The 21,638-nt window shown below is 52.6% G+C and overlaps 1 protein-coding gene across 1 annotated transcript in view; it reads left to right on the top strand.

Annotated features, from left to right (window-relative positions):
• Window positions 1-17,789, top strand: part of TMPRSS4 (transmembrane serine protease 4) — a 72,291-nt gene extending 54,502 nt beyond the window's left edge. Inside the window, exons 3-13 of the mRNA XM_075547832.1 lie at window positions 2,637-2,750; window positions 5,228-5,380; window positions 6,568-6,697; window positions 9,966-10,067; window positions 10,982-11,022; window positions 13,090-13,249; window positions 14,364-14,530; window positions 15,337-15,435; window positions 15,619-15,761; window positions 17,215-17,364; window positions 17,778-17,789. Of these exons, the coding sequence (XP_075403947.1) occupies window positions 2,637-2,750; window positions 5,228-5,380; window positions 6,568-6,697; window positions 9,966-10,067; window positions 10,982-11,022; window positions 13,090-13,249; window positions 14,364-14,530; window positions 15,337-15,435; window positions 15,619-15,761; window positions 17,215-17,364; window positions 17,778-17,789 (1,271 nt within the window). The remainder of the gene's footprint in view (window positions 1-2,636; window positions 2,751-5,227; window positions 5,381-6,567; window positions 6,698-9,965; window positions 10,068-10,981; window positions 11,023-13,089; window positions 13,250-14,363; window positions 14,531-15,336; window positions 15,436-15,618; window positions 15,762-17,214; window positions 17,365-17,777) is intronic.
• The last annotated feature ends 3,849 nt before the right edge of the window (window positions 17,790-21,638 follow it).

Consider the following 21,638-nt stretch of genomic DNA (forward strand, 5'->3'; position numbering starts at 1 on the left):
CAAGAGCTATCTCCCTAAGGATGCATGCAATTCTCAAAGACTTCTCACTGTCTTAAAGATAAAATCCAGACTCCCCACCACTGACTTTGCCCTGTCCTGCCCCAGCCCCCTGCTTGACTCCCCTTACACGCTGGGTCCACCACACAGCTTACCGTTCTCTACCTGCATTGCCATTGTGGGAGAAGGGTGAGCCTCTGCTTTGGAAAAGATCTTCAGTCCCAGAGACTCAAAACAGCAGTCCTGCTCTGTCCTACAGGCCCGCATGAGTCAGAATCGATGTGATGGCCATGGGTTGGGGCGCCATTGCCTTAGGTGACGCAGCTTCCTCCCTCCTCATCTCTAGTTACAGACCCTCTGCTCTGCAGTCTGCTTATGTGCCACCCCTCAGGGCCCCTTCATTCACCTACACTTGATGATGCTCCTGGTGCAACACCGATCACCTTTGGCCTGCTAAGACTGAGAGCGGGGTCCCTGTTTACCTCTTCCTCCAAATTATAGTCTCCTTAAAGACAAGGGCCACAAGTGGACATGCCCTTACGGAAAGGTCGCAGGGAGGAGACAAGCCAGTCAGAGTGCAGTATAGCACCGATGAAATATAAAACTTTCCTCTAGTTCTTTAATGCTTCCTTCTTCCCCCCCACTATCATGATCCCAATTCTAACTTACAAATCCAGCTAGACCAGAGGGTGTACACTGGTACAGATCGGAACTGGAAACACAGGGAATCCAGGACAGATAAACCCCTCAAGACCAATAACAAGAGTAGAAATTCTACTACGATAAGGGGAAGGTGGGGGAGAAAAGGGGAAATGATCATAATAATCTATACATAACCCCCTCCCTGGGGGACGGACAACAGAAAAGTGGGTGAATAAAGACATCGGACAGTGTAAGACATGAAAAAATAATAATGTATAAATTATCAAGGGTTCCTGAGGGAGAGGGGTGAAAGGGGGTGAAATGAGGAGCTGATATCAAGGGCTCAAGTAGAAAGAAACTATTTTGAGAATGATGGTGGCAACAAATGTACAAATGTGCGTGACACAATGGATGGATGGATGGATTGTGATGAGTTGTAGGAGCCCCCAATAAAATGATTTTTAAAAAAAGACAAGGGCCATGTTCTCAAAACTCACTGCATCCAGTCAATTCCCAATCACAGCAGCCCTTGAGGACAGGGCAGAACTGCCCTGTGGGTTTCAGGGACTGTAACTCTCTAGGGCAGGGTCCTCAAATTTTTAAACAGGGGCCAGTTCACTGTCCTTCAGACCCATTGGAGGGCCAGACTATAGTTAAAAAAAACAACAACAAAACCAACTATGAGCAAATTTCTATGCGCACTGCACATATCTTATTTTGAAGTAAAAATAAAACCAAATGGGGCAAAAACACCCCAGGGGGCAGGATAAACATCCTCGGTAGGCCACATGTGGCCCGGGGGCTGTAGTCTGAGGACGCCTGCTCTAGGGAGTAGAGAGCCTCCTCTTACTCTTGCACAACGGCTGGTGGTCTCAAACTGGTAACCTTGTGGTTATCAGCCCAACATTGCAATTGCTATACCACCAGGGCTCCTAAGGGCCATGTCAGGGACTCACTATTGAATTGAGCTGGAAATAAAGGTCACTAGAGCACATTCATCCACAGGCATTTACTCAAACTCTGCTGGATGCAAATGGAGAATGTGCTTGGCTGCCAGTCACCAGAGGCACCTCAGAAGAAAACCTGGCGATCTGCTTCTGAAAAGTCAGCCATTGAGAACCTGGCACAAAACCCCGAGTGGGAGGTGCCCCCCCGCACCCCCCGAAGCTGGTCTAGTTTCCAGTATATGCACTACCTACTGGGCTGGAGGCAAGGAGCCACGGTGGGGAGTGAGTTAGGAGTTGGGCAGAATCTACTCAGTGGCGTGTGTGTGTGTGTGTGTGTGTGTGTGTGTGAGTGTGTGTGTGTGTGTGTGTGTGTGTGTGTGTGTGTGTGTGTGTGTAGGAGGTCCTTGCCCTCCTCCCACAGAGTCGCCTCTGACTCACAGCGACCCTACGGGACAGGGCAGAAGTGCCCCCCGAGGATTGTTGCCGCTGTCACTCTCTACAGGAGCAGAAAGCCTCACCTTTCTACCTCAGAGAGCTGCTGGTAGTTTCGAACTGCTGACCTCTGGGTGAGCTGCCCAACTCATGACTCACTAGGCCACCACAGCCTCTCCTCAAGCTTATAGTTTAAAAGGTCCAGGGAAGAGAATAAATGATATGGAGGCTGGGGTGTGCCAAATTACTCATCCAGCGGCCCTGAGCTCTCTCAGGGCAGGTGGAACAGGAGTGGAGCAGGCTAGGATGGGCTGAGAAGCAGCCACAGGGGCGGGAGGCCATTTGCGCAGCCTGGGAACACCCCCCCACCTCCTCGCAGTCCTATTCCATCCCATAGGGTCGCTAGGAGTCAGCACCAACTCGGTGGCAGTGAGTTCGGTTCGGGTTTGTAAGTCAAACCTGACCGACGAATGAGTGAAGGGAGGCGAGGTGCTGTCAAGCCAGCAGGACCCAAATGGTCCCCAAGTCTTCTCAGGGCTTCACCCTAAGACAGCAGGGAGGCTGTGGGCTCTGCCAAGGACCGGCTTAAAATGACAGCTGGCTCACGTCTCCCTACAGGTGTCACCCCCCTGCGCAAACCTCGAACCTCCCTGGAGACCTTCAAAAAGGTGGGGGTCCCCATCATCGCCGCCGTGCTGAGTCTGGCCACCATCATTGTCGTTGTTGTGCTCAGTAAGTGACAGCCCCACCCCACCTTCACCCCCTCAGAACGTGGCTGGTCCCACCCCACCTTCAGAAGCCCCCTCTCCCTGCATCCTCCCACCTCCACAGAGTGAGAGGCAGGTGATCTGCAGATGATTGCAGGAGGCGGTGAAACTGTCTACCCACATATGTCTCCCCACTTCTTGGAAGAGAGCTCCTTGCAGGAGAGGAGGCTGCGAGCTCCGCCCCCTCCCCCCCACCCCTGCCCTTCGCAGTTGCTCTTCTGCGGGGCAAACCCGCTGGGGTATTTGCATGGCGGCCACGCCCCCGCCGCTGCGGGCCCAGGTGCAGAGCTGACTGGGGCAACAGAGGCGCTTCTGCTCCTAAGCAGGGAGGTGGGGGGAGAGGGAGGGCTGGCAGAAGAGGCATCTACCTCTAGCTCGCTCATCCGGGCCTTGTCAATGTGGGGAAAGGCCCATCCTCTCCGCTCTCTCATGCTGGTGACAGAGTCCTGGCTGTTCCCTCCCTGACAGCCATGCACCGCCCCCCCCACCAGCTTTCCCAGCGGGGAGTAGAGCCCAGGAGACTAGGATGGAGGTCCTGGTGGGCTGATTACATGACCTTGAGTGAGGCACCCAGCATCTCTCAGCCTCATTCCCTCCGTGTGTCAAACACCAGCCTCCCTCCCAGGGCTGTGTGACAACCGCAGCGGGGGCGGGGGGGGGGGTTGTCCCAGGGGAGAAGACCCAGGGGAGAAGAGGGTGTCCCAGCGGAGGAGAGGCAGGGTGCGAGCATTTGCCCAGCAAGTGAGGGAGGACCAGGAACGGCGGCTGGCCTCTCAAGAACCTGCACTTGTAACCTGGGTGGCATTGCCAACTGTGGTCACAGCCTCCTCAGAGGCCACTCAGAGGTCATCTGGTCCAGCCCTTGACTCCACCCCTGAGAGGGAGGACAGGGGAAGGGGAAGGTGTGGCCGCAGGCCCCCTCCTGAGAAGTCCTGCCATTTCTATCTAGGACACGCAAGTCCACAACCATGGCCAGAATCCTTGAGAGGTCAGGCAGAGAAGGTGCAGAAAGCCCCCGGGCAGTTCATCTTGGCCCTGGACTGCCCAGTGTGGTGGTAGCCTTCCAGCGGCATCCGATTGGCCAAGTTCAATCGTTTTATTCAGATGAATATGAAACTGAGCGTGTCACTCTGTGTGCATCCCCTGCCACAGTGGAGAGAGGTGGGTCAAATGTGCCCCAAGGAAGCCAGGACAAGCACCAGGCCATAATTTAATTTCAAGTAGAGCTCTTGCTGTGCCAGCAGGCCTTGAGCCCTCCCCTCCCCCCACCCCACCCCCACCGCCCTGGGTCCTCAGAGCAGGCAGCGCAGGCTGCTCTCCAGGGTGGTTGACGTATCAGGTGCCATCACTCAGCGAGAGACCCGACATCCTAGAGCAGGACACGATGCCCGGCACTGCGCCATCCTCGCGATTGTTCTTGGTTGCAGCCACTGTGGGATCCCCTCCACTTGTGGCCCGGTCTTGTCCTTAGAGGCTGGCATGATCTTGCCTTGACCTGGCTCCTCCTGACGGGAAGACTAGGGAACATCTAGCCTCCTCCATAGCCCGTGTTTCACCCAAACCAGGAGCGTCAGGGCCCACAGGTGCCGACCCTGGTGCAAAGCCGGGCTTTCGGAGTCGTGCGCTCACTTCCTTTGCCTCGGTCTCCTTATTTGTAACAGGGGTGAATGATACACACACACATGCCTCCTGCTGTCGGGATTCCATAACGAAACACCTGGGAAGCAGCCTAAGTGGTGGGACCGCTGCAGGCGCTGACAGACAGCGGAGACAGAAGCTGGGCTGGAGTGCGCAGCATTAGTCCGGGGGAGCTGAGTTAGACAGGAGGAACCTTCTTTCTGGCAGGGGTGTTTGGCTGTGAGTCCTTAAGCAAGAGGGAGGAGAAATGAAATCTCTGCCCCCTATGGGGTGAAAACACACACACACACACACACACACACACACACACACACGCATTTCCAGCAACCCAAGAGGCCAAAGGAGCAACAGAATCTAAAGGCAGCAGACGGAATAACAAACCCAAACAGAAGACACTCCCAGTTCCATACATGTTCTCACAGACTCTCTTAAGCCAGTACTAGCGAGGGTGGGGAAACTGAGACTCGGTCTCAAGTCACACAGCAGGAGGCAAAAGATGGGCTCAGACTCAGGTCGTTGGACTCCTGGCTCTCTGCTACCAGGATATGAGGCCAGCACCTGGGGGTGTGAAGCTCCTTCAGTCCTCCCCTTCCTAAAGGTGTGGGGCAGGTGTTATTCCCTCTGTTTTACAGATAAAGAAACCAAGGCTTGGGACCAGGCTCCTAAGGGTCAGAACTGGTCCCGGAGCCCAGAACTGGCTGTGTCCAAGCCCAGCACTAGTCTCAGGGAAGCCCAGCCTCTCCCTACGCCAGCCACCTACTTGGTCCTCAGCCCTCTCTGCCCCTCCCTGCACTTGTCTTCTAGTCAAAGGGATCCTGGACAAGTACTACTTCCTCTGTGGGCAGCCCCTCCACTTCATCCCCCGGAGACAGGTGTGCGACGGGGAGGAGCACTGTGCCTCAGGGGAGGATGAGCAGCACTGTGTGAAGAACTACCCCGATGGGCCCCCCGTAGCAGGTGAGTCCACAGAATGAGGGGCAAGGGCGTGGGCACAGCAGGAAGTCAGTTCAGGACCCCTGGGTCCACTGGGTGGCACTGCCAGTTACATGTCAATTTCCATGCCTACTGTGGGTTTGGAGAGCAAGCCTGCATCCTGTTAACCTCTACACTCTCCAGTGCTTACTGCATGAAAGCCACGCAGTAAACACGTGGTGGACCAAAGCGGAAAGGACGTCACAGAACAGCTGTCATCGATGAACTTGAGGGTGGCACTGGATGACCTTGGAAGGTTTCTTCCTTTCCCTTAAATCTGTTATTTCCAAGAGACTAGAAAAGAGGCTGCACAGCCATTGAACCGGCTCTTACCGGTTCCTCTATTCATCAGGGAAGTATTTATGGTAACATGCTAGGTCTTGGGGGTCGGCTAAGTCCTTCAAAGAGACATGAGGGGTTTTAAACATAAAAACTCACTTTCTCCCTTGAGTTGGGCTACCCCTACTTGAACCACCCAGTACTTGGACTCTAAGGAGTTAAGTTAGCCCGGAAGATGGGGATAGGGCCCTTTGAGGGACAGCGCTGAATAATGCCCTGTGTTTTTGCACCTTTTCAATCAGAAGCCAAATGCCTATGGGTACCCGCCATCCTACTGCCAATAATACTTCTCATTCAAACTCCCCACTCTGATTAGACACGGAGAAGGACCTAGGCCTCTGGTCAAGAAGTGTCCTCCAGCTGGGCAATGGTGGTCGATCATGAATACAGTGCCCAGATATCTTAGCACTATGGTCAGTCTCTGAGAAGAACAAACGGGAGCACTATTAATTATCGTGCCTGGGCCCGAGGTCAACCTGGAGATTGTTGCCAGGATATCTGGTCACCCAAGCTACTCTCAGGAGTTTCACGGTGGTACAAATGGTTAATGCATTCTCTGCTCACTGAAGAGTCTGAGCTTCAAGTTCACTCTCAGAACAAGACCTGTCAATCCACCTCCAAAAAATCCACCACGGTTGCTAGGAGTCAGAATAGACGTTCTGGCTCCATCCAAACTAGAGTCAGCCAGACAGAGTCAAATGGGAGAACACCCCTTGATGTTGAGAGTTGGGGCTTCACAACACTCCCCATTCCTTTTCTCATGGTGAGCTCTTGCGAGGGCTGGGGCAAATAAATCCTGGCCCTCCAGTTGAGTCAGCTTTCTCCCCACCCAGTCCGCCTTTCCAAGGACCGATCCACCCTCCAGGTGTTAGACCCCAGCACGGGGGCCTGGACCTACGTCTGTTTTGACAACTTCACGGAAACTCTGGCCAAGACAGCCTGTGGACAGATGGGCTATCACAGGTACTCACCCCGTGCTTCCAGAAGCAACACCTTGCCCCAACTGTCTCTCCCTCTCTCTCCCCTCCTTCCTTACTTTTTCCAAAAGGTATAGGCACTGGGGTTTGGATCCCAGCATTTGCGATGACAAGCAGCTAGTAGGGAATCTTCCAGAGTCCACTGGAGAAAACACCAGTGTCACAGGACAATGTCGCAGGTGCCAGTACGCGAACACCAGGAGCCGTAGTGGTGTAGGGGTTATGCGCTGGGATGTGATCCTCAAGTTTCAAAGTTTAAAACCCCAAGCCACTTCCCGGGAGCAAGATGGGGTTTGCTACTCCCGTAAAGGGTTATGATCTCCAAAACTCACAGGGGCAGTTCTACCCTGTGCTCTAGGGTCGCTCTGAGTCGGCATCTAATCAAAGCAGTGAGCCTGAGAGTAAGAGAAAGTGTCCCCATCTCTCCATCCCCAAGCGTGCGCGCACGCGCGCACACACACACACAACTCTAGTTCCTTTTTGTGTTTTTTTTCACAAGGAAGGGGGTTTATTAGGAGAGTTAACAGATGCCCACAAAGCCAGGATCAGTGAACAGTTCAGATCCGGTCACTGACCCACCTTTCCTCGGTCAGTAGCTAAGCCTCTCGATCAAATGTTAAGTCGTGTGGGGACTTGCTTCTGCCTCCATGGGCCTGGGAGCCAGTCTGTGGAGATCCTTTGGGGACTTTGTTCTTTTTCTCTCAATCCTCCTCACTCCTTCTTCCCGGCTTTGCAAGAATCTGCCCCGTGGTCCAGAACACAAAACCTTACTGACTGACTCGAAGTCTCATCGGTTGAAAGTTACTTTAAGCAAACCTGTTTTCACTGGGGCCCCATAAGCAATGGCATCTCTCTCAGCCAACTTCAAAGGCAGCTCCAAATCTGGAGCAGACAAAAGGGTGTATAATGATAATAGTGGAAATGTGTGTGTGTAAATATACATATATATAGACATATATTCATTTGATCTTGGCAAAAAAAACCAAAAAGCCACAAAGTTATTATTACGTCTATTTTATAGTGAGGCTTAGGGAGAGTAAGTCGCCGGAGGTAGAGGGCGTAAAATGTGTGCCCAAGGCCCCTCATGCTGGACGGAGGACTTCTCGAATGGAGTCTGTTTCTAACGTGGGGAATGTTCTTGTTTTCCATGAGGCTTCCTCTATAAATGGAGGGGGTGAGGGGAGCTAAGGGAGCTGACTACTCCAAAAGCCTAAATAGGGAAGAAAAGGAATTCGTGTATTTAGCCGGGAAGGGGAAGAACCTCTCTTCTCCTGAGTAGGTCCCAAACGTCTTCAAGAGTTTAAGAAATTGGGCCCAGAGACTAGAAAGAAAAAACAGACTAAGCAGACATCACACATCGATCACGGGACTCTCCTCCCACGGATTTCTCAAGCAGCCTCACGGTCCCCATGAAAGCTCCAAGCACTACTGCTAGCTGACCAGATCTACTTGCCTTCTCTGCTCTCTGGTTACCAGGAGTCTGCTGCTCTCTGCCCACCTCAGGGTGCGACTCCCAGGACCCTCTAGAGAGCACCCCCCACCCCACCCCACCCCCTTTCTTTTCTAAGAGGGCGGAAAAGGCTTGTGCCACACCTGCATGTGTTCTCCCCTCCTCCCACTGCAGTCCAGCCAACTGCAGTGTCAGCTGTCCTCGGCACTGCAGGCTGAGTCTTGATTATGAAACCAGGGTGTCTCCAGGAGTTCTTAAGGTGACAGGCTCTTGGAATTGCTGTCCTTCCCCAACTCACTAAGGCACCAAGTCACCTGGCCTTAGGCTCTACCAAGTCCGGATATCGTTGCTGAAGTGTGGCTAGCCTTTCTGGGAGTGACCCCTTCCACCACCGACTGTCCCTCTTCTCACTGGGTCCCAGGCTGCTCTACAATCCTCCCTCCCCCTGGAGTGCAGGCCCTTCTCATCCTCGGACCACCAGACCACAGATGGTGGTTCAGGGTGGAAGGGACCCTGGGGATCGATCATCTGGTCCACTCATCATTTTACAGAGAGGAAAACTGAGACTTAGGTCAAACTTGCCCAAGGTCAGACATCAAACTAGAATCAGAGCAAGGGGGTGGGGTGGGGGGACCCAGGCCTTGAGGTTTCTTAAAGTGAAACCCAGCACTCCCAGCCAGCAGCCTTCCTAAGCCCCCTGCCAGGGCCCACCAGGTAGGACTGGCATTCTGTGGGCATGGGAAAGCATGCCAGGGAGTCGGGGCCTTGGGTTGGCTGCAGCGCTGAGGGCAGCACTAGCGGTAACATGACTGGTGAGGAAGGAAGAGGCAGAGTCTGCAAAAGAACAATCTGAGAGCCTAAAAACCCCACACTCACTGCTAGTGAGTCAAGTCAGACTCCTAGTGTCCCTCCAGGACAGAGTAGCACTGCGACTCGGCGTTTCCGAGACGTTCAATCTTTTCAGGAATAGACAGCCTCATCTTTCTCCCTCAGAGAGGCTGGTGGCCTCAACCCTCTGACCTTGTGGTTAGTAGCTCAGAGCATAGCTCACTGTGCCACACGGCTCCTAAAAAAGTGACCTACCGCAATGGAGTCGGAATCACCCCCGGGGACAGGGAGGACAAGCAGGGAGATGCCATTAATCAGGGAAGGCTTCCTGCAGGAGGGCAGCCTTAAATCTATGGTCAGAAAGAAAGAAAACATAGATTCGGAGAGAGAGAGAGAGAGAGATTGGGCAAGTAAGAGATATGCTTGTCTAGATTTATCTAAAAACTCATTCAGCCCTGACCTCTCCCCTTTGGAGCTATTGAAAAAGTAGCCCCACTACTAAATGGTGGGGAGATGCTTTGTTTGGAGAGCCCTGGAAAATGCGCTCCCCAGCTTCCTCCAACATGAGGAGAGAGATCACGTGGGTCCCTTTGCCTTCTCGTCTTGCCTCCCCCGCACCCCAGTGAACAAGATGAGATTGTGGGAACAAAGTGTGAGTGCCATTTAAAACAGGGAAAGAGCTGGGTGTTAGGAATGGGGATCCCCCACCACTGTTCCAGAAATCTGGCCTCTGGGCAAGCCTTTCCCACCCGAGAGAATAAGACTGCAGCAGTGATGTGCCGGAAGCTGAGCCCTGCAATGCCAAGAGAATGCCCTGTGTCATCTAACAAACCAGGTGGCACTCCAGCACTGCCACGGCCCTGCCAGCCCCCACCACGGGCTCCCTGCCACCTACCTTCTAGAAATGGAGGCTACTCCCCACTGTCTTGCTCTGCTCTCTGCACTCACAACGCTCTCTTCCTCCCCATCTGAGCAGCGAACCCACCTTCCGAGCAGTGGTGATGGAGCCAGCCCAGGATCTGGATGTCGCTCAAGTCACGGAAAACAACCAGGAGCTTCGTGTGCAGAACTCGAGTGGGTAAGTTAGAGGGTACACACCTTCCAGCCTACAAAAGAGCTACGGTATGGAGCTGCTGAGGACTGCAGCCCAGCTCTCCCCCAACAGACTGGCAGCAAGAGGAAAGTAAGCCAGGCAGCAGGGAGAACTCCAGGCGGACCATTAAACCCTGAGAGCTACAGAATCACATTTCAGAGAGGTCTCCTAATGGACAACTGTCCGAGGGTATGGAGCAAGGATACGGATGAAGTGACCTTCCATCAGTCTGAGAATAAAGCTAGATGCTTTCTCCTGCGAGTTTAGATTCCTAATAAAGCCAGCAGGCAAGGTTCCAAAGGTCATGTTGTCCTTCCCTGCCACTTATCTGGGACAGAGTAAGGCCTCCCCACGTTCCCAGCTCACCAGGGAAAGATACTGCCTGGCCTTCGTCAATGCCCTGCTCAGAGCATGGCATCTAAGCAGACGCTATCACACTGCAGCCGAGCAGCTCAGAGAGGATGCCTGCTCCTTAGCATTCCAAGATGTTGCTGAGGGCTGCTTATTCATCAAAGAGTAAACCTTGAAAAGGACAGGGCTGGTCGAAGAATGAGCATTTGCCTGGAATCCCATCAAGATCCCGTTGTTCCTCCTTTGGGCATGTCTGCACCACAGAGCAGGAGACCGTTCGAGGTTGGTTCTCTCCCATCTTGGGCTGCCAGGAGCCTAGGTGGGGCTCTGGCCCAGAAGAGCGGAGCTCGATTTACTCCAAGTGAATTGAATTGCATTGGCCTGGGCGTGGCTGCAGTTTCTATGCAGCCTCGACTCTTCCGGTCCCAAATTTCCCAGATGGTCCCGAGAGGACCTCGATACGATAGTGCCATAAGGCCCAAATCCCCACCTCCCAGTCATGGAAGAAGCAGAAACCAAAGGGCCACTATGTCTGTCTCTCTTTCCAGACCATGTCTCTCAGGCTCCCTGGTCTCCCTGAATTGTCTTGGTGAGTATGCCCCCTCTGAGGATCGGGGCCCTTGGCCAGCAATGAGCAGGGAGAAAGACCCCCACCCTCATCCTTCATTCTCTCAGACTCCACCTCCCTCTGCATCGATCTACCGTCCCTGTTTTGGGTCTCAGTGAGGTTGATGATGCTTCAGGTGGTTCACGTTAAGGACGCCCTCCTGCCATTGCCTGTCAAAGCCTGAGCAGAAACCTAGGTCTCTAACCTTGGTCTTCTGGGAGAAAGATCGAGAACCCTGGGAAGGGTGATACTCTCCCCAACTCCCTCCTCAACCCGAGTCAGGGCCCTCATAGACCTTCTTTATCACAATCAGTTCAGTTATCCAAGGTCAGATGCTCTACCTTCGATTTATCAAAAATTCACGAAAGAGTTAGACCGTGTCGAAGGCTGCCAGGTGTGAGCTGAAGGTAGAAGGTGCCGGTCAAGTAGAGGAGTTGACCGCTACTCTCTCGAGGCGCTGGTGACTGACCCCAGAGCGATGCAAGGGGGCACGTGGGAAGTGCCAGGCGGGGCTGCAAGCACATGGGCAGATTGCAGGGACACCTGGGTCGCAGCCCTGCTGACTCCCAGTGTGACTGGAGTAGTTCACCTCGCCTCTCTGAAGTCCATCTTCCAAAGAGATCCATTAGTCCACTGATCAACGGAGACCTCAGGAGGTCAGAAGAGAAAAACAGAACCCATGGACCTTGAATAAGAAGTAGATCCGAGGCCTGGTAGGATGGACAGCATCAGGAGAGCTTCGAAGGAAAACAAGACTATCGGCGTTGGCTCTGCAACTTCGCCGAAGGAATGCTTCCCTGTTGGATTCTTATGCTTCATTGTGAGCCCCACTGTACTAGTGGGTGGGGTCTGACACATGATGGCCAGCCAATGAATGAATGAATGATCACGTCATCTGAACGTCACCGAGCAGCACCAAAGGCACCGAAATTCTACATCAGTCACAGATCCTCCCTTGAGGAGCCCCCAGTCTTACGGGGGAGATAGGGCCTTCTGTACGCATGGCCACAACAAAGGGCTGGCCCAGAACGGGCAGGCTATGGCCATGCCAAGAGCAAACTGGTTGCATGGCCTGCAAGGAGACACGAAGCCATGAAAGAGGAACGCATAGGCTTCAGGGGGGAAGGGACTCTGCCTGTCTGCCTATCTGGCACACCCCTCTAGCATCCTAGCCTGGGTCCCAGAGACCACTAGGCCTCCGTGCAAGGCTGTTGAATTGGTTAATGATTGAGCTAACTCGGGCCAGGATGGCAGTACCTTCTTGAGCAAAAGCAGACGGGCTTTTTTGGGAGCTACAAGCAGATCCATTTGACTAGACAGAGACTTTGTATAAGGACAGCCAGAAGCTGTGAAGAACCGAAGCTTAAACTCAACTCTACAAGCAAGCTTACCAAGGGGCTCTGGCACAAGAGTGAGGGGACAGGTCAAATGCAGTGTTAGAAATTAGAAATTGAAAAGCCTCTGCATGGTTTGCTGCCAGGCTCAGAGGTTAGGAGGGTGGCCTTCAGTGGTGCCTACCAGAGAGTGGGGGTGGGTTAGGGAGATAGGGTTGATGGGACAAGCCAGGACAAGGAGAAGACACGCTATCAGACTGGGAAAGTCATGCAGCATGGAAGGAGGGGCTTGGGGAAAGGTGAAGCCAGGGATGGAGAGAACCAGTTTCGGAGGTTTTTCTTGTGGGCCATCTGTTCACTCTTACTCAGCAGGGGCAGCTGGGGACATTCCACCCGGGCAGATTTTCATCATTCTGCACCACTGTTTGGTTTGAAGGTCGCAAATTCCCAGCACAATAGACACACCCGTGTTCACAAGCTGAACGCCTACACACATCCAAAGCCAGAAAGAAGACAGAGAGCTTTGGGGAGACTGTGGTCTGGGGCAGCGGGCACCTCCCTGTGAATAATTCAGAAGTGGCCTGATCCTCCCCCACACACTTCTGGAACACTCACCCGGGCCTCACTCAGGCTAGACTTTGAGCTCTACGGGGAGGCAACCTTAACCCCTACGAGCCTGACTTCTGGCTTTCTCCCTCCTCCCCACCGAGCCCAGCCTGTGGGGAGAGCCTGAAGGCCCCTCGGGTGGTGGGCGGGCAGAAGGCTTCTGTGGATTCTTGGCCTTGGCAGGTCAGCATCCAGCACAACAAACAGCACATCTGTGGGGGGAGCATCCTGGACCACCGCTGGATCCTCACAGCAGCCCACTGCTTCAGGTATGGCACAAGGTGGCGCAGTGACCTTGGGGGATCAAGGCCATGAAGGGGTTGTAGTGACTCAGTCCCTGTCTCTGAACGTGTCGGATGGCCTCATCCCATGTCATTGTCCTCCTAGAAGCCGTGTGCTAGAGTTTGGCTGCCCCACTAAGGCACTGGATGGAATGTCCTTTATTAGGCAGTGATGGTCTGTATAGCGTGCTGGTCCCCAAGCTTGACTTCTGCCTGGTGAGGGACTATCAGATGCCCAGTGTCTCTACCTCCAAGCTGTTGCCTAGAACCTTCAAGAAAATGGTCCCAGGGTGCAGAGTCACTGCGCCTCCCTTCTTATGCCTGGAAACTTAAAAACACACAGTAATAATTATAGATACTCTGCAGCCAGAGGGAACCTCCTGTCTCCAGGGAAACTCCATCCCTAAGCCCTCTTCATTTTCACTCATTCACTCAACTTGCTAGGGACGAAGCACCAGGCCACTGGTTCCAAACCTTCCACATAATCTAACAAAAGCCACGAACCCTTGCTCAGAAAAATGCTCCTGTACACAAAGGAGGATCTACGGTCAGGAGAAAGGGCAGACCGTGCAAGTACATAGCAACCAACCAGCCACTGCTCTCCAGCCCGTCCGAACTCAAAGCCACCCTCTGGTGCAGAGTGGAAATACTCCACCGGGTGTCTGAGGTTGGAGGTTTATGTAGGTTTGAACTGCTGACCCTGCAGTTAGCAGTCCCATGCGTAAACAACTAGGCTGCCAGGGCTCCTTTTTCAAGACAAGCACCACGTGAGCAATGTGGGCAATAAAAAGTCGTGCGGACACGAGGGCGAGGGTAGACTGTCAGTGCCAGCGGCTCTATTCTTTGGATGTTGGGAGCAGAGCTTAGCCTAGCTCTCCAACTGAATGTTGCCTGGGGTAGTTGTGGGGAAGGATGATCAAATCCCCCTTTTGAACTTGGCTTTGGGTAGGTACTCCTCAGACTGCCCTTCCCCACCATTCCCTGCCCCCACTACCATGTTGCCTCCGATGCTGGCACACCTGGCACTGGAATTGGCAGAGCCACAGACTCCGCATTCAGCATGCTTAGCTCAGGTCTGAACTCAGCTCTTCTCTGGGCCCAGGAAACACCTGGATGTGTCCAACTGGAAGGTGAGGGTCGGCTCAGACAAACTGGGCAGCTTCCCATCCCTGCCTGTGGCCAAAATCTTCATCCTTGAGCTCAACACCATGTACCCCAAAGAAAAGGACATCGCCCTCGTGAAGTTGCAATCCTCGCTCGCGTTCTCAGGTGAGAGGGTACCCCGAGTCCCTTCCACTCTGCCGCTGCCTTGCTAAGTGGCTTTGAACACCCACTTCCCCTACTCAAAGCCTCAGGTTTCCCATTTGTTTCCAGCTAATATATTAGCCGAACCTCACTGACAGCCACGAGGCCTCTTAGAAACAGCCAGTTAACACGCCATGCTATCCCCCATCGAGAGGGGTTGGTTTTCTCCATTTAAAGCACTTTAAGTAAGATGCAAATGGATTCAAGCATCAAACTCCAAGATCCCTTGGAGTTTCAGGAGACTTTAAAGATCATCTAATCCATCCCCACCCCAACCAACGCCCAGGGACGTGCACGATCCTTCGCCAAGGAGTCCCTGCGCTCCTGTTGGTGCCCTCCGGGGGTAGAAAGCTCATTGCTTCTACGGAGGTCATAGAGGTTTCGGGCCGTTTTGTTAGATGATTCATACTGCTATTCAGTGGAACTTAGAACAACATTTCTAACTGTGGACTTTGGTCCCTAGGGGAACAGAGGGTGCCTATCGTCACGTAAGTTTGAGAAACACTTCCATACTGCAATTCCCTCCCTGGAGAGTCATAGGCATATCTGAATAGTAAAATATACAAAGAGGTTTTTAAAAAGTCTGTTTTGCTATGTTTAATGAACATTTCTTTAAAAACTGAATCGACTGCAGAACCCTTTTGGGGGGCCACTTCTATTAAGCTCCCATCAGACTAGTGTCATAGAGAGCCTAGTGTGGATCTTTTCAGATCTATTCATCCGACCCTCCCAAACTCCTGGGTCTCCTTCTTCCTTTCCACTCCTGGCAGGTACAGTCAGGCCCATCTGCCTGCCCTTCTCTGATGAAGAGCTCACTCCAGCCACCCCGCTCTGGGTTATTGGATGGGGCTTCACAGAACAGAATGGAGGTAAGTCTTGGGCTTAGAACCATAGAGCAGGAGGAAGGAGGGCTATCCTTCCCAAAAACTCCCCCCTGAAGGTCCAAGCACCAGGGTGTCAAACAAAAATCAGAATACTTTGACACCAAGAGAAATGGCCTGGGTTGGGTGGGGGGTGGAAATGGGAATGCAAATGTGTTCTCAACCTCTCAGGGAAGATGTCTGATGCGCTGCTGCAGGCGTCGGTTCAGGTCATTGACAGCACTCGGTGCAACGCCGAGGATGCCTACCAGGGGGAAGTTACAGAGAAGATGCTGTGTGCAGGCATCCTGAAAGGCGGCGTGGACACCTGCCAGGTGATTGTGGAATCCATGGTTAGGGATGTAGGTCTTAGTGAGACCAGAAAGCTCTGGCACTGCATATCCCACATGAAGCCATGCATGTGGTGGACACTCCATGTGGAATAACAGAAGAGAAGAAAGCTGAGCATATAAGGGTGGGTGGATGGGTGGATAGATGGATGGGTGGGTGGATGGCTCACAGAGAACAGCAGAAGGGTTTTAAAGGTGGATTTCCTATACAAAGATGGCATTGCTCACTCTATTCACCTCCGTCCCATCATCTGCAGGAGGATGAGTCCCTCGAGGAAAGCAGTCTAGTTCTGCTTGCTCTGTGGCTGCCCCCAAGCTGCCGAACTAAGCTAGAGAGAGCCCATCTCTTGCTGTTGAAAGCTGCTGCAGGGTGCCTCACTGCATCCTCACCGCATCCTCACCAACCATCAGGACTACTTAGCAATCCCTTTCTCTAGCATCACCCCCACCCCAGGGCCTCCTGAGTGTGTTTGATTCATCTGAATCCCTTGAACCCCCTCCTGTCTACAGCCAAGAGGTGGCTGATAGCTAGCCAGGGTCATGCTGGGTTTGGGGTATACTGTCTGTCCGTAGGGAGTTCACTTTCATAGGGGGCAGCGGTGATGTATAAACAAGCAGTTGGTCAGTCGGGTCCTAAGGGAGGAAATTCAGACCCAGGAGCTGTGGAATCTGGTAGGACAGAAAGCCAAGTCAGTGTACTTTTCACATCTGACATGTTTTGTCTGTCCAACAACATGCTTGGTTAATATCTTTCTCTTCCCATTGAGTTCCAAGCTCCCTGATTACAGGGATCTTAGGTTTTTAACATGAATTGGATTTAATGGCCAAGAAAAGGGCCTGGCACAAAATAGGCACCCAGCAAGGTCAGCAGTGGTTAAATCTATTGGGGAAATACTAAGTTAGACAGGGATCATCAGTTTTCTTGCTGCGGGACCCACTGGACAAAGACAAAGCATGGTTGCCACCACGTCCGTTCCGGCTTATAGCCACCCTAGACGACAGAGGACAATTGCCCTGTGGGGTCTCCCGGGCTGTCCCTCTTGAAAGAACTAGCCTGCCGCATCTTTCTCCCACAGAACAGAGAGGCTGGTGGTTCTGAACCATCAACCTCTGTCGGCACCCTAACTCTTAACCACTGTACTAGCAAGGCTCCTCGCCCCTCCCCGTAGAGCCGTCCATTTGCTGGGTGCTCTGTGAATCTCCCCCAAGAGACTGAGCATTATTTCCACCACCTGCTTGACCACAGACGGAACCCAAAGGAAGGGCGATGCATGTAGTCTGCAGGGATAGCATGAGCAAAGGGGGTGAGGGCAGGTCAGGGGAGACCCCTGTTCCTGGGACCTGGCCAGGGCAGATGGGCCAGTTTAGGTGGGGAGGGGAAGGAGAAGCCCACCTCCCTACTTGCCCTCCCAGCAGTCTTTGTTCCGGCTCCTCACAGGGTGACAGCGGGGGGCCCCTGATGTACCAGTCTGACCGGTGGCAAGTGGTGGGCATTGTGAGCTGGGGTCACGGCTGTGGGGGGCCCAGCACTCCAGGAGTCTACACAAAAGTCACAGCGTATCTCAACTGGATCTACACTGTCCGGAAGGTGCGTATGCCTGTCCTACCTGTTATGCCCCCCCCTCCCCTGAGGGCCCTCACCATTCTGACTGTTTAGCTTGAAAGACTCTCAAATAATGCCCCTCCCAGCAAGTGCCAGCTCAAGATTCCACCTTATTCAAGGCTGAAATTCCTTAGGCGACAGACTCCTGCTAAACGCAGTGACCTTAGTGTGTGGGGCTCTCTGTGCTGGCAGAGTGGGGTGAGCAGATCCTTTGTGGGGAGCAACTCCAGACAAAGAAGAGAGTGGAAAGGCTTGGGTGGCTTCCAAGTACTTCCTAGTACAGAGAGGAGCAAAAAGCTTCAGAGACAGGAGAATAGTTTTGCCAGGTTGCCCCATTTCCCAAGAGCCTCCGGTTCCTAATCATCCAACTCTCTCTTTGACGGTCTCTTTTCTTCCAGGCTGAGCTGTGACACAGCTGCTCCTCTTTGGGGGCAGGGGCGCGTCCTCCTTGCCCGGCCTGGCCCACCTGGGAATCCCATGGGAGTTGGACACAGAGCCAGAGCCCCTTGGGCGCACCTCTCCACCGGCAGCCCCAGCATCTCTCTGACTTACAAAGGGCTTTCATGGCTGGAAGACATCCTCTTGCCCAACATATACTGCAAGGCAGTGAGCAGCCCTCGTTCAGCCACTTTCTGGTCTTCCCAGCATTCAGAGAAAAGATGCAGCCTGTGGAATATGCTTCCCAGCCAGAGCCTTGAAAGACATAGCTGTGTTGAAAAGGAACTTCCCACCGTGCTGAATGGAGGTGGGCTCTGAGGTGCAAGTCCAGATCACTGGGCCTGGAATGGAGAGAGAAGGTCTTAATAACCCCATCTCTCCTTCTCGCTGCTGCCCAAGCCCACCAGAATGAGGTACCCCTAACATACCATCCTGCTGCTGATGAGATTGCTATTATCATTGTTACTTCGAAGGCTACTATTATTAAACATGATGCCGCTGGTATAACATGGCTGGATTACTTGGTAAGAACTGGGCTGGGTCTCTTGAACTCTGACCTTTGTTGTTCAGTCTGGATAGGAAGAAGGTCTGAGGGTCAAATTGAAGATGGAGAAAGAGAAAGTGGAGAGAACAGAGCAGGTAAGTGGGGCGCCAGTGAGCTTGGGGCCCAGAGTGAAGAAGTCTCATCCCATCTGCCTCCCTCCTACCCCCTCTGCCCGTGACACCAGCCGTGAGCCACCGATAGCCTGTGTGCGGCGAGGGGCAGGCTTTGGTCAATTTAGGGGGACCCTAAGGAGCCCTAGTGGCTCATGGTTACAGTCCTCTACTGCTAGCTAAAAGGTTGGTGGTTCTAGCCTGCCAGCTGATTCAACAGGGAAAGGGGCAAACTCTGTGGCTGTAAAGACGTATCGCCTTGGAAACCCTACGGGGTCGTTTCTACTCTGTCCTATAAAGTCCACTGTGATGCACCGTGACCCCATAGGACACAGCGAAACTGTCTCTGTGGGTTCCCGAGGCTGAAAATCGTCAAGGGAAAGCTTCGTCTTTCTCTCACGGAGTGCCGGTGCCTTCACACAGCTGACCTTGACGTTAGCAGCCCGACTTGTAACACGCACACACCCCAATGCCACCAAGCCTCCTTGTAGGGTGCCTGACAGGGACTCAACAGCCACATTGGCCAAGAAAGACATCTTGCATGTCTGAGTCCAACTTCTTCCTTGTCGGTCAAAAAAGATTTATCATTCGCCGGCTATGAGTCAAGCCCCTAAGCAGGGTTCTGGCACATCAGCAGGAGTGAGTTCCTGCACAGCAAAGGACCGGCGAGCTCAGCCCCGTAGACGTCTGTCTGCTGGCAGCCACTCAGAGGCCTGGCGTGAGGACCTTCTCTCTCGAGGAGACTCAGATGCGAGTTAAAATACACTTGCTGCCTTACTGGGCTCTTAGGACATGATAGATATTCTCACAAGCCAAAGCCAAAAAACAAAACTCTAAAATAAAGTAAAACCATCAGATCCATGAGCTGAAACAAAGGTTGAGAACCAACGAGAAGCAAAGAGCAAGCTAAGCTGTTGGGTCATTCTAGGGTCGAAGCCCTAGATGGGGGCGGAGAGAATCCTAGATGCGATGCAGGTGGGGGGAAGGAATTGATGACTTGCACACGAAACGTGGACAGCCGAAAAGGTAAATGCGGTCTCAGGTGGCAGGTCTTCTGAAGGAAAACATCCCTAATATAGATCCCAAAGGATTCCCGGACAAAAGTCCTCAAAATATGAGCCCACAACAAAAATCAGCAAAGATGGCAGGGGGAAAAGAAATCATGAGTTGGCATCATCAGAAGTGACAGGCTGACATGTAAGGAGTATTTTCTATTTCTTTAAGTGAGTTTTCACTTTAGATATCCCTGATGGTGGCAGATCGAAAGGGAGAGAGAGAGAGAGAGAGGACAAGCTTTTGTGGGCCCTGAGAAATTTAGGGGCTGGAATGATCAGGTAATTGTAATAATTACTGGTTGATGTGACGTGTCACCAAGTGGATTCTGACTCATGGTGGCCGCAGAACTCAACACTGCCTTGTTCTCCACCGTGCTCACAGACGTTGCTGTACTTGAGCCCACTGCTGCAGTCACTGTGTCCACTGTGGCCCGGTAAGAGTCCCCCCTTTTCAATGGCCATCGACTTTACCAAGCAGGCTGTCCTTCTCAAAAATACGCCCCAAGTACGTGAGAGGAAATCTTCCCAGCCTCCCTTCGAAGGAGCATTCTGGCTGTACCTCTTCCAAACTAGATTCATTCCTCTGGGAATCGACAGTATATTTAAGATTCTTCATCAAACCATATTTCAAAGACATCAAATCTTTTCCAGCTGTTTGGATTCTTTCTCAGAGAGCGCTGGTGGCATAGGGGGCCACACCTTGAACGGCTAACAGCAAGGTTGGCGGTTCGCCTCTGCCAGTCACGCTGTGGGAGAAAAACGAGGCTTTCTGCACTCATCAAGCTCCACAGACTCAGAAACACAAAGAGGCAGACCTGCTCTATCCCATAGGGTTGCCGTGAGTCAGGATGAACTCCTTGGCAGTGGCCTTGGGTGTCTTATTTGTCTTCAAAGTGACATCTTGGCTGTGTAACCCTTTAAAGAAACCCTTTGCAAAAGACTTGCCCGGTGCAGCGTGCCATTTGATTTCCTGGCTGTCAAGAAAGGTTGTGTCACCTGCAAGTGGTAGATTGTTTATAATCTTCCTCCAACCCGGGTGCCGTATGACCCTTCATATTCCTCAGATTCATGGTGCCGCACAGTTACTAACAGTCAGAGGTCTCTGAGAGATGTTCCAGACACGGTTCAAGGACTTCGTCGCACCTTGGTTCATTTAACCCTCAACAAATCCGTGCTGTATGTGCTGATACTATGCTTGTTTGACAGGCAACAAGGGCATTAAGTGCCTTGCTTGAGGATATGAATCAGTCATTATAAATGTGCCCGACATTGAACGTGAGCTGTTAGGCTCCAGAGTTCACGCTGTAAAGCACCACCTTATAGGTAATTTCCAAGTGAAAAGTTCAAGGAAACTTTAATTGACTGATTTCATAATCAAGCAAAAATCATCAGGCATGTTTTAAAAAACAGACAGAATTCTTGGAAATAAAAATTACAATTATTAAACTGAAACACTTAATGGCTGCTGTAAGCATCCCTTAAGATACAGATAAGAAGAGAATTAGTGAACTGGAAGATACCTTGAAGAAGTCACTCGGCTTGCAGGAGAAAGAGATCGGAGAGAAGATACAGAAAGCTATGAATGGTGGAGACCAGAACGAGGTCCAACAGTTCCAGTGTGAGTCCCAGAAGAGACTAGAGGATGCGCGACAGTGTCCTGGCAGTTGCTGCTGTTAGTGTAGTCCGCCTGTGACTCATAGTGGCCCCTAAGGCTACAGAGTAGAACCACGCCATGGGATTTTCTCACCTGCAATCTTTATGCAAGCACTTAGCCGGGACTTATTTCTACGGAGCTACTAGATGGGTTCCAACTGCCTACCTTTCCCTTTCCAGTCAACAGCAAACCACTTAAGCCACCCAAAGAGAGAACAGCTGAAAATGCTCTAGAGCCGGATGGAAAGAATTAGTCCACAGATGGGGCATATGCCATCCTAGATTGTGCCAAACTGCAAGACGAAAAACGGAGAGAAGCTCAGGACCCTCCGAAGACCACATCACTCACTGCCATCCAGTTGATTCCAACTCGTAGTGGCCCAACAGGACAGGGTCTAACTGCCCCAGGGGCTTCCACGACTCTACCTCTTCTTTCATAGGTGTGGAAAACCCTGTCTC

The sequence above is a fragment of the Tenrec ecaudatus genome, chromosome 4, assembly GCF_050624435.1.
Source record: "Tenrec ecaudatus isolate mTenEca1 chromosome 4, mTenEca1.hap1, whole genome shotgun sequence".
In the NCBI taxonomy this organism is placed as follows: domain Eukaryota; kingdom Metazoa; phylum Chordata; class Mammalia; order Afrosoricida; family Tenrecidae; genus Tenrec; species Tenrec ecaudatus.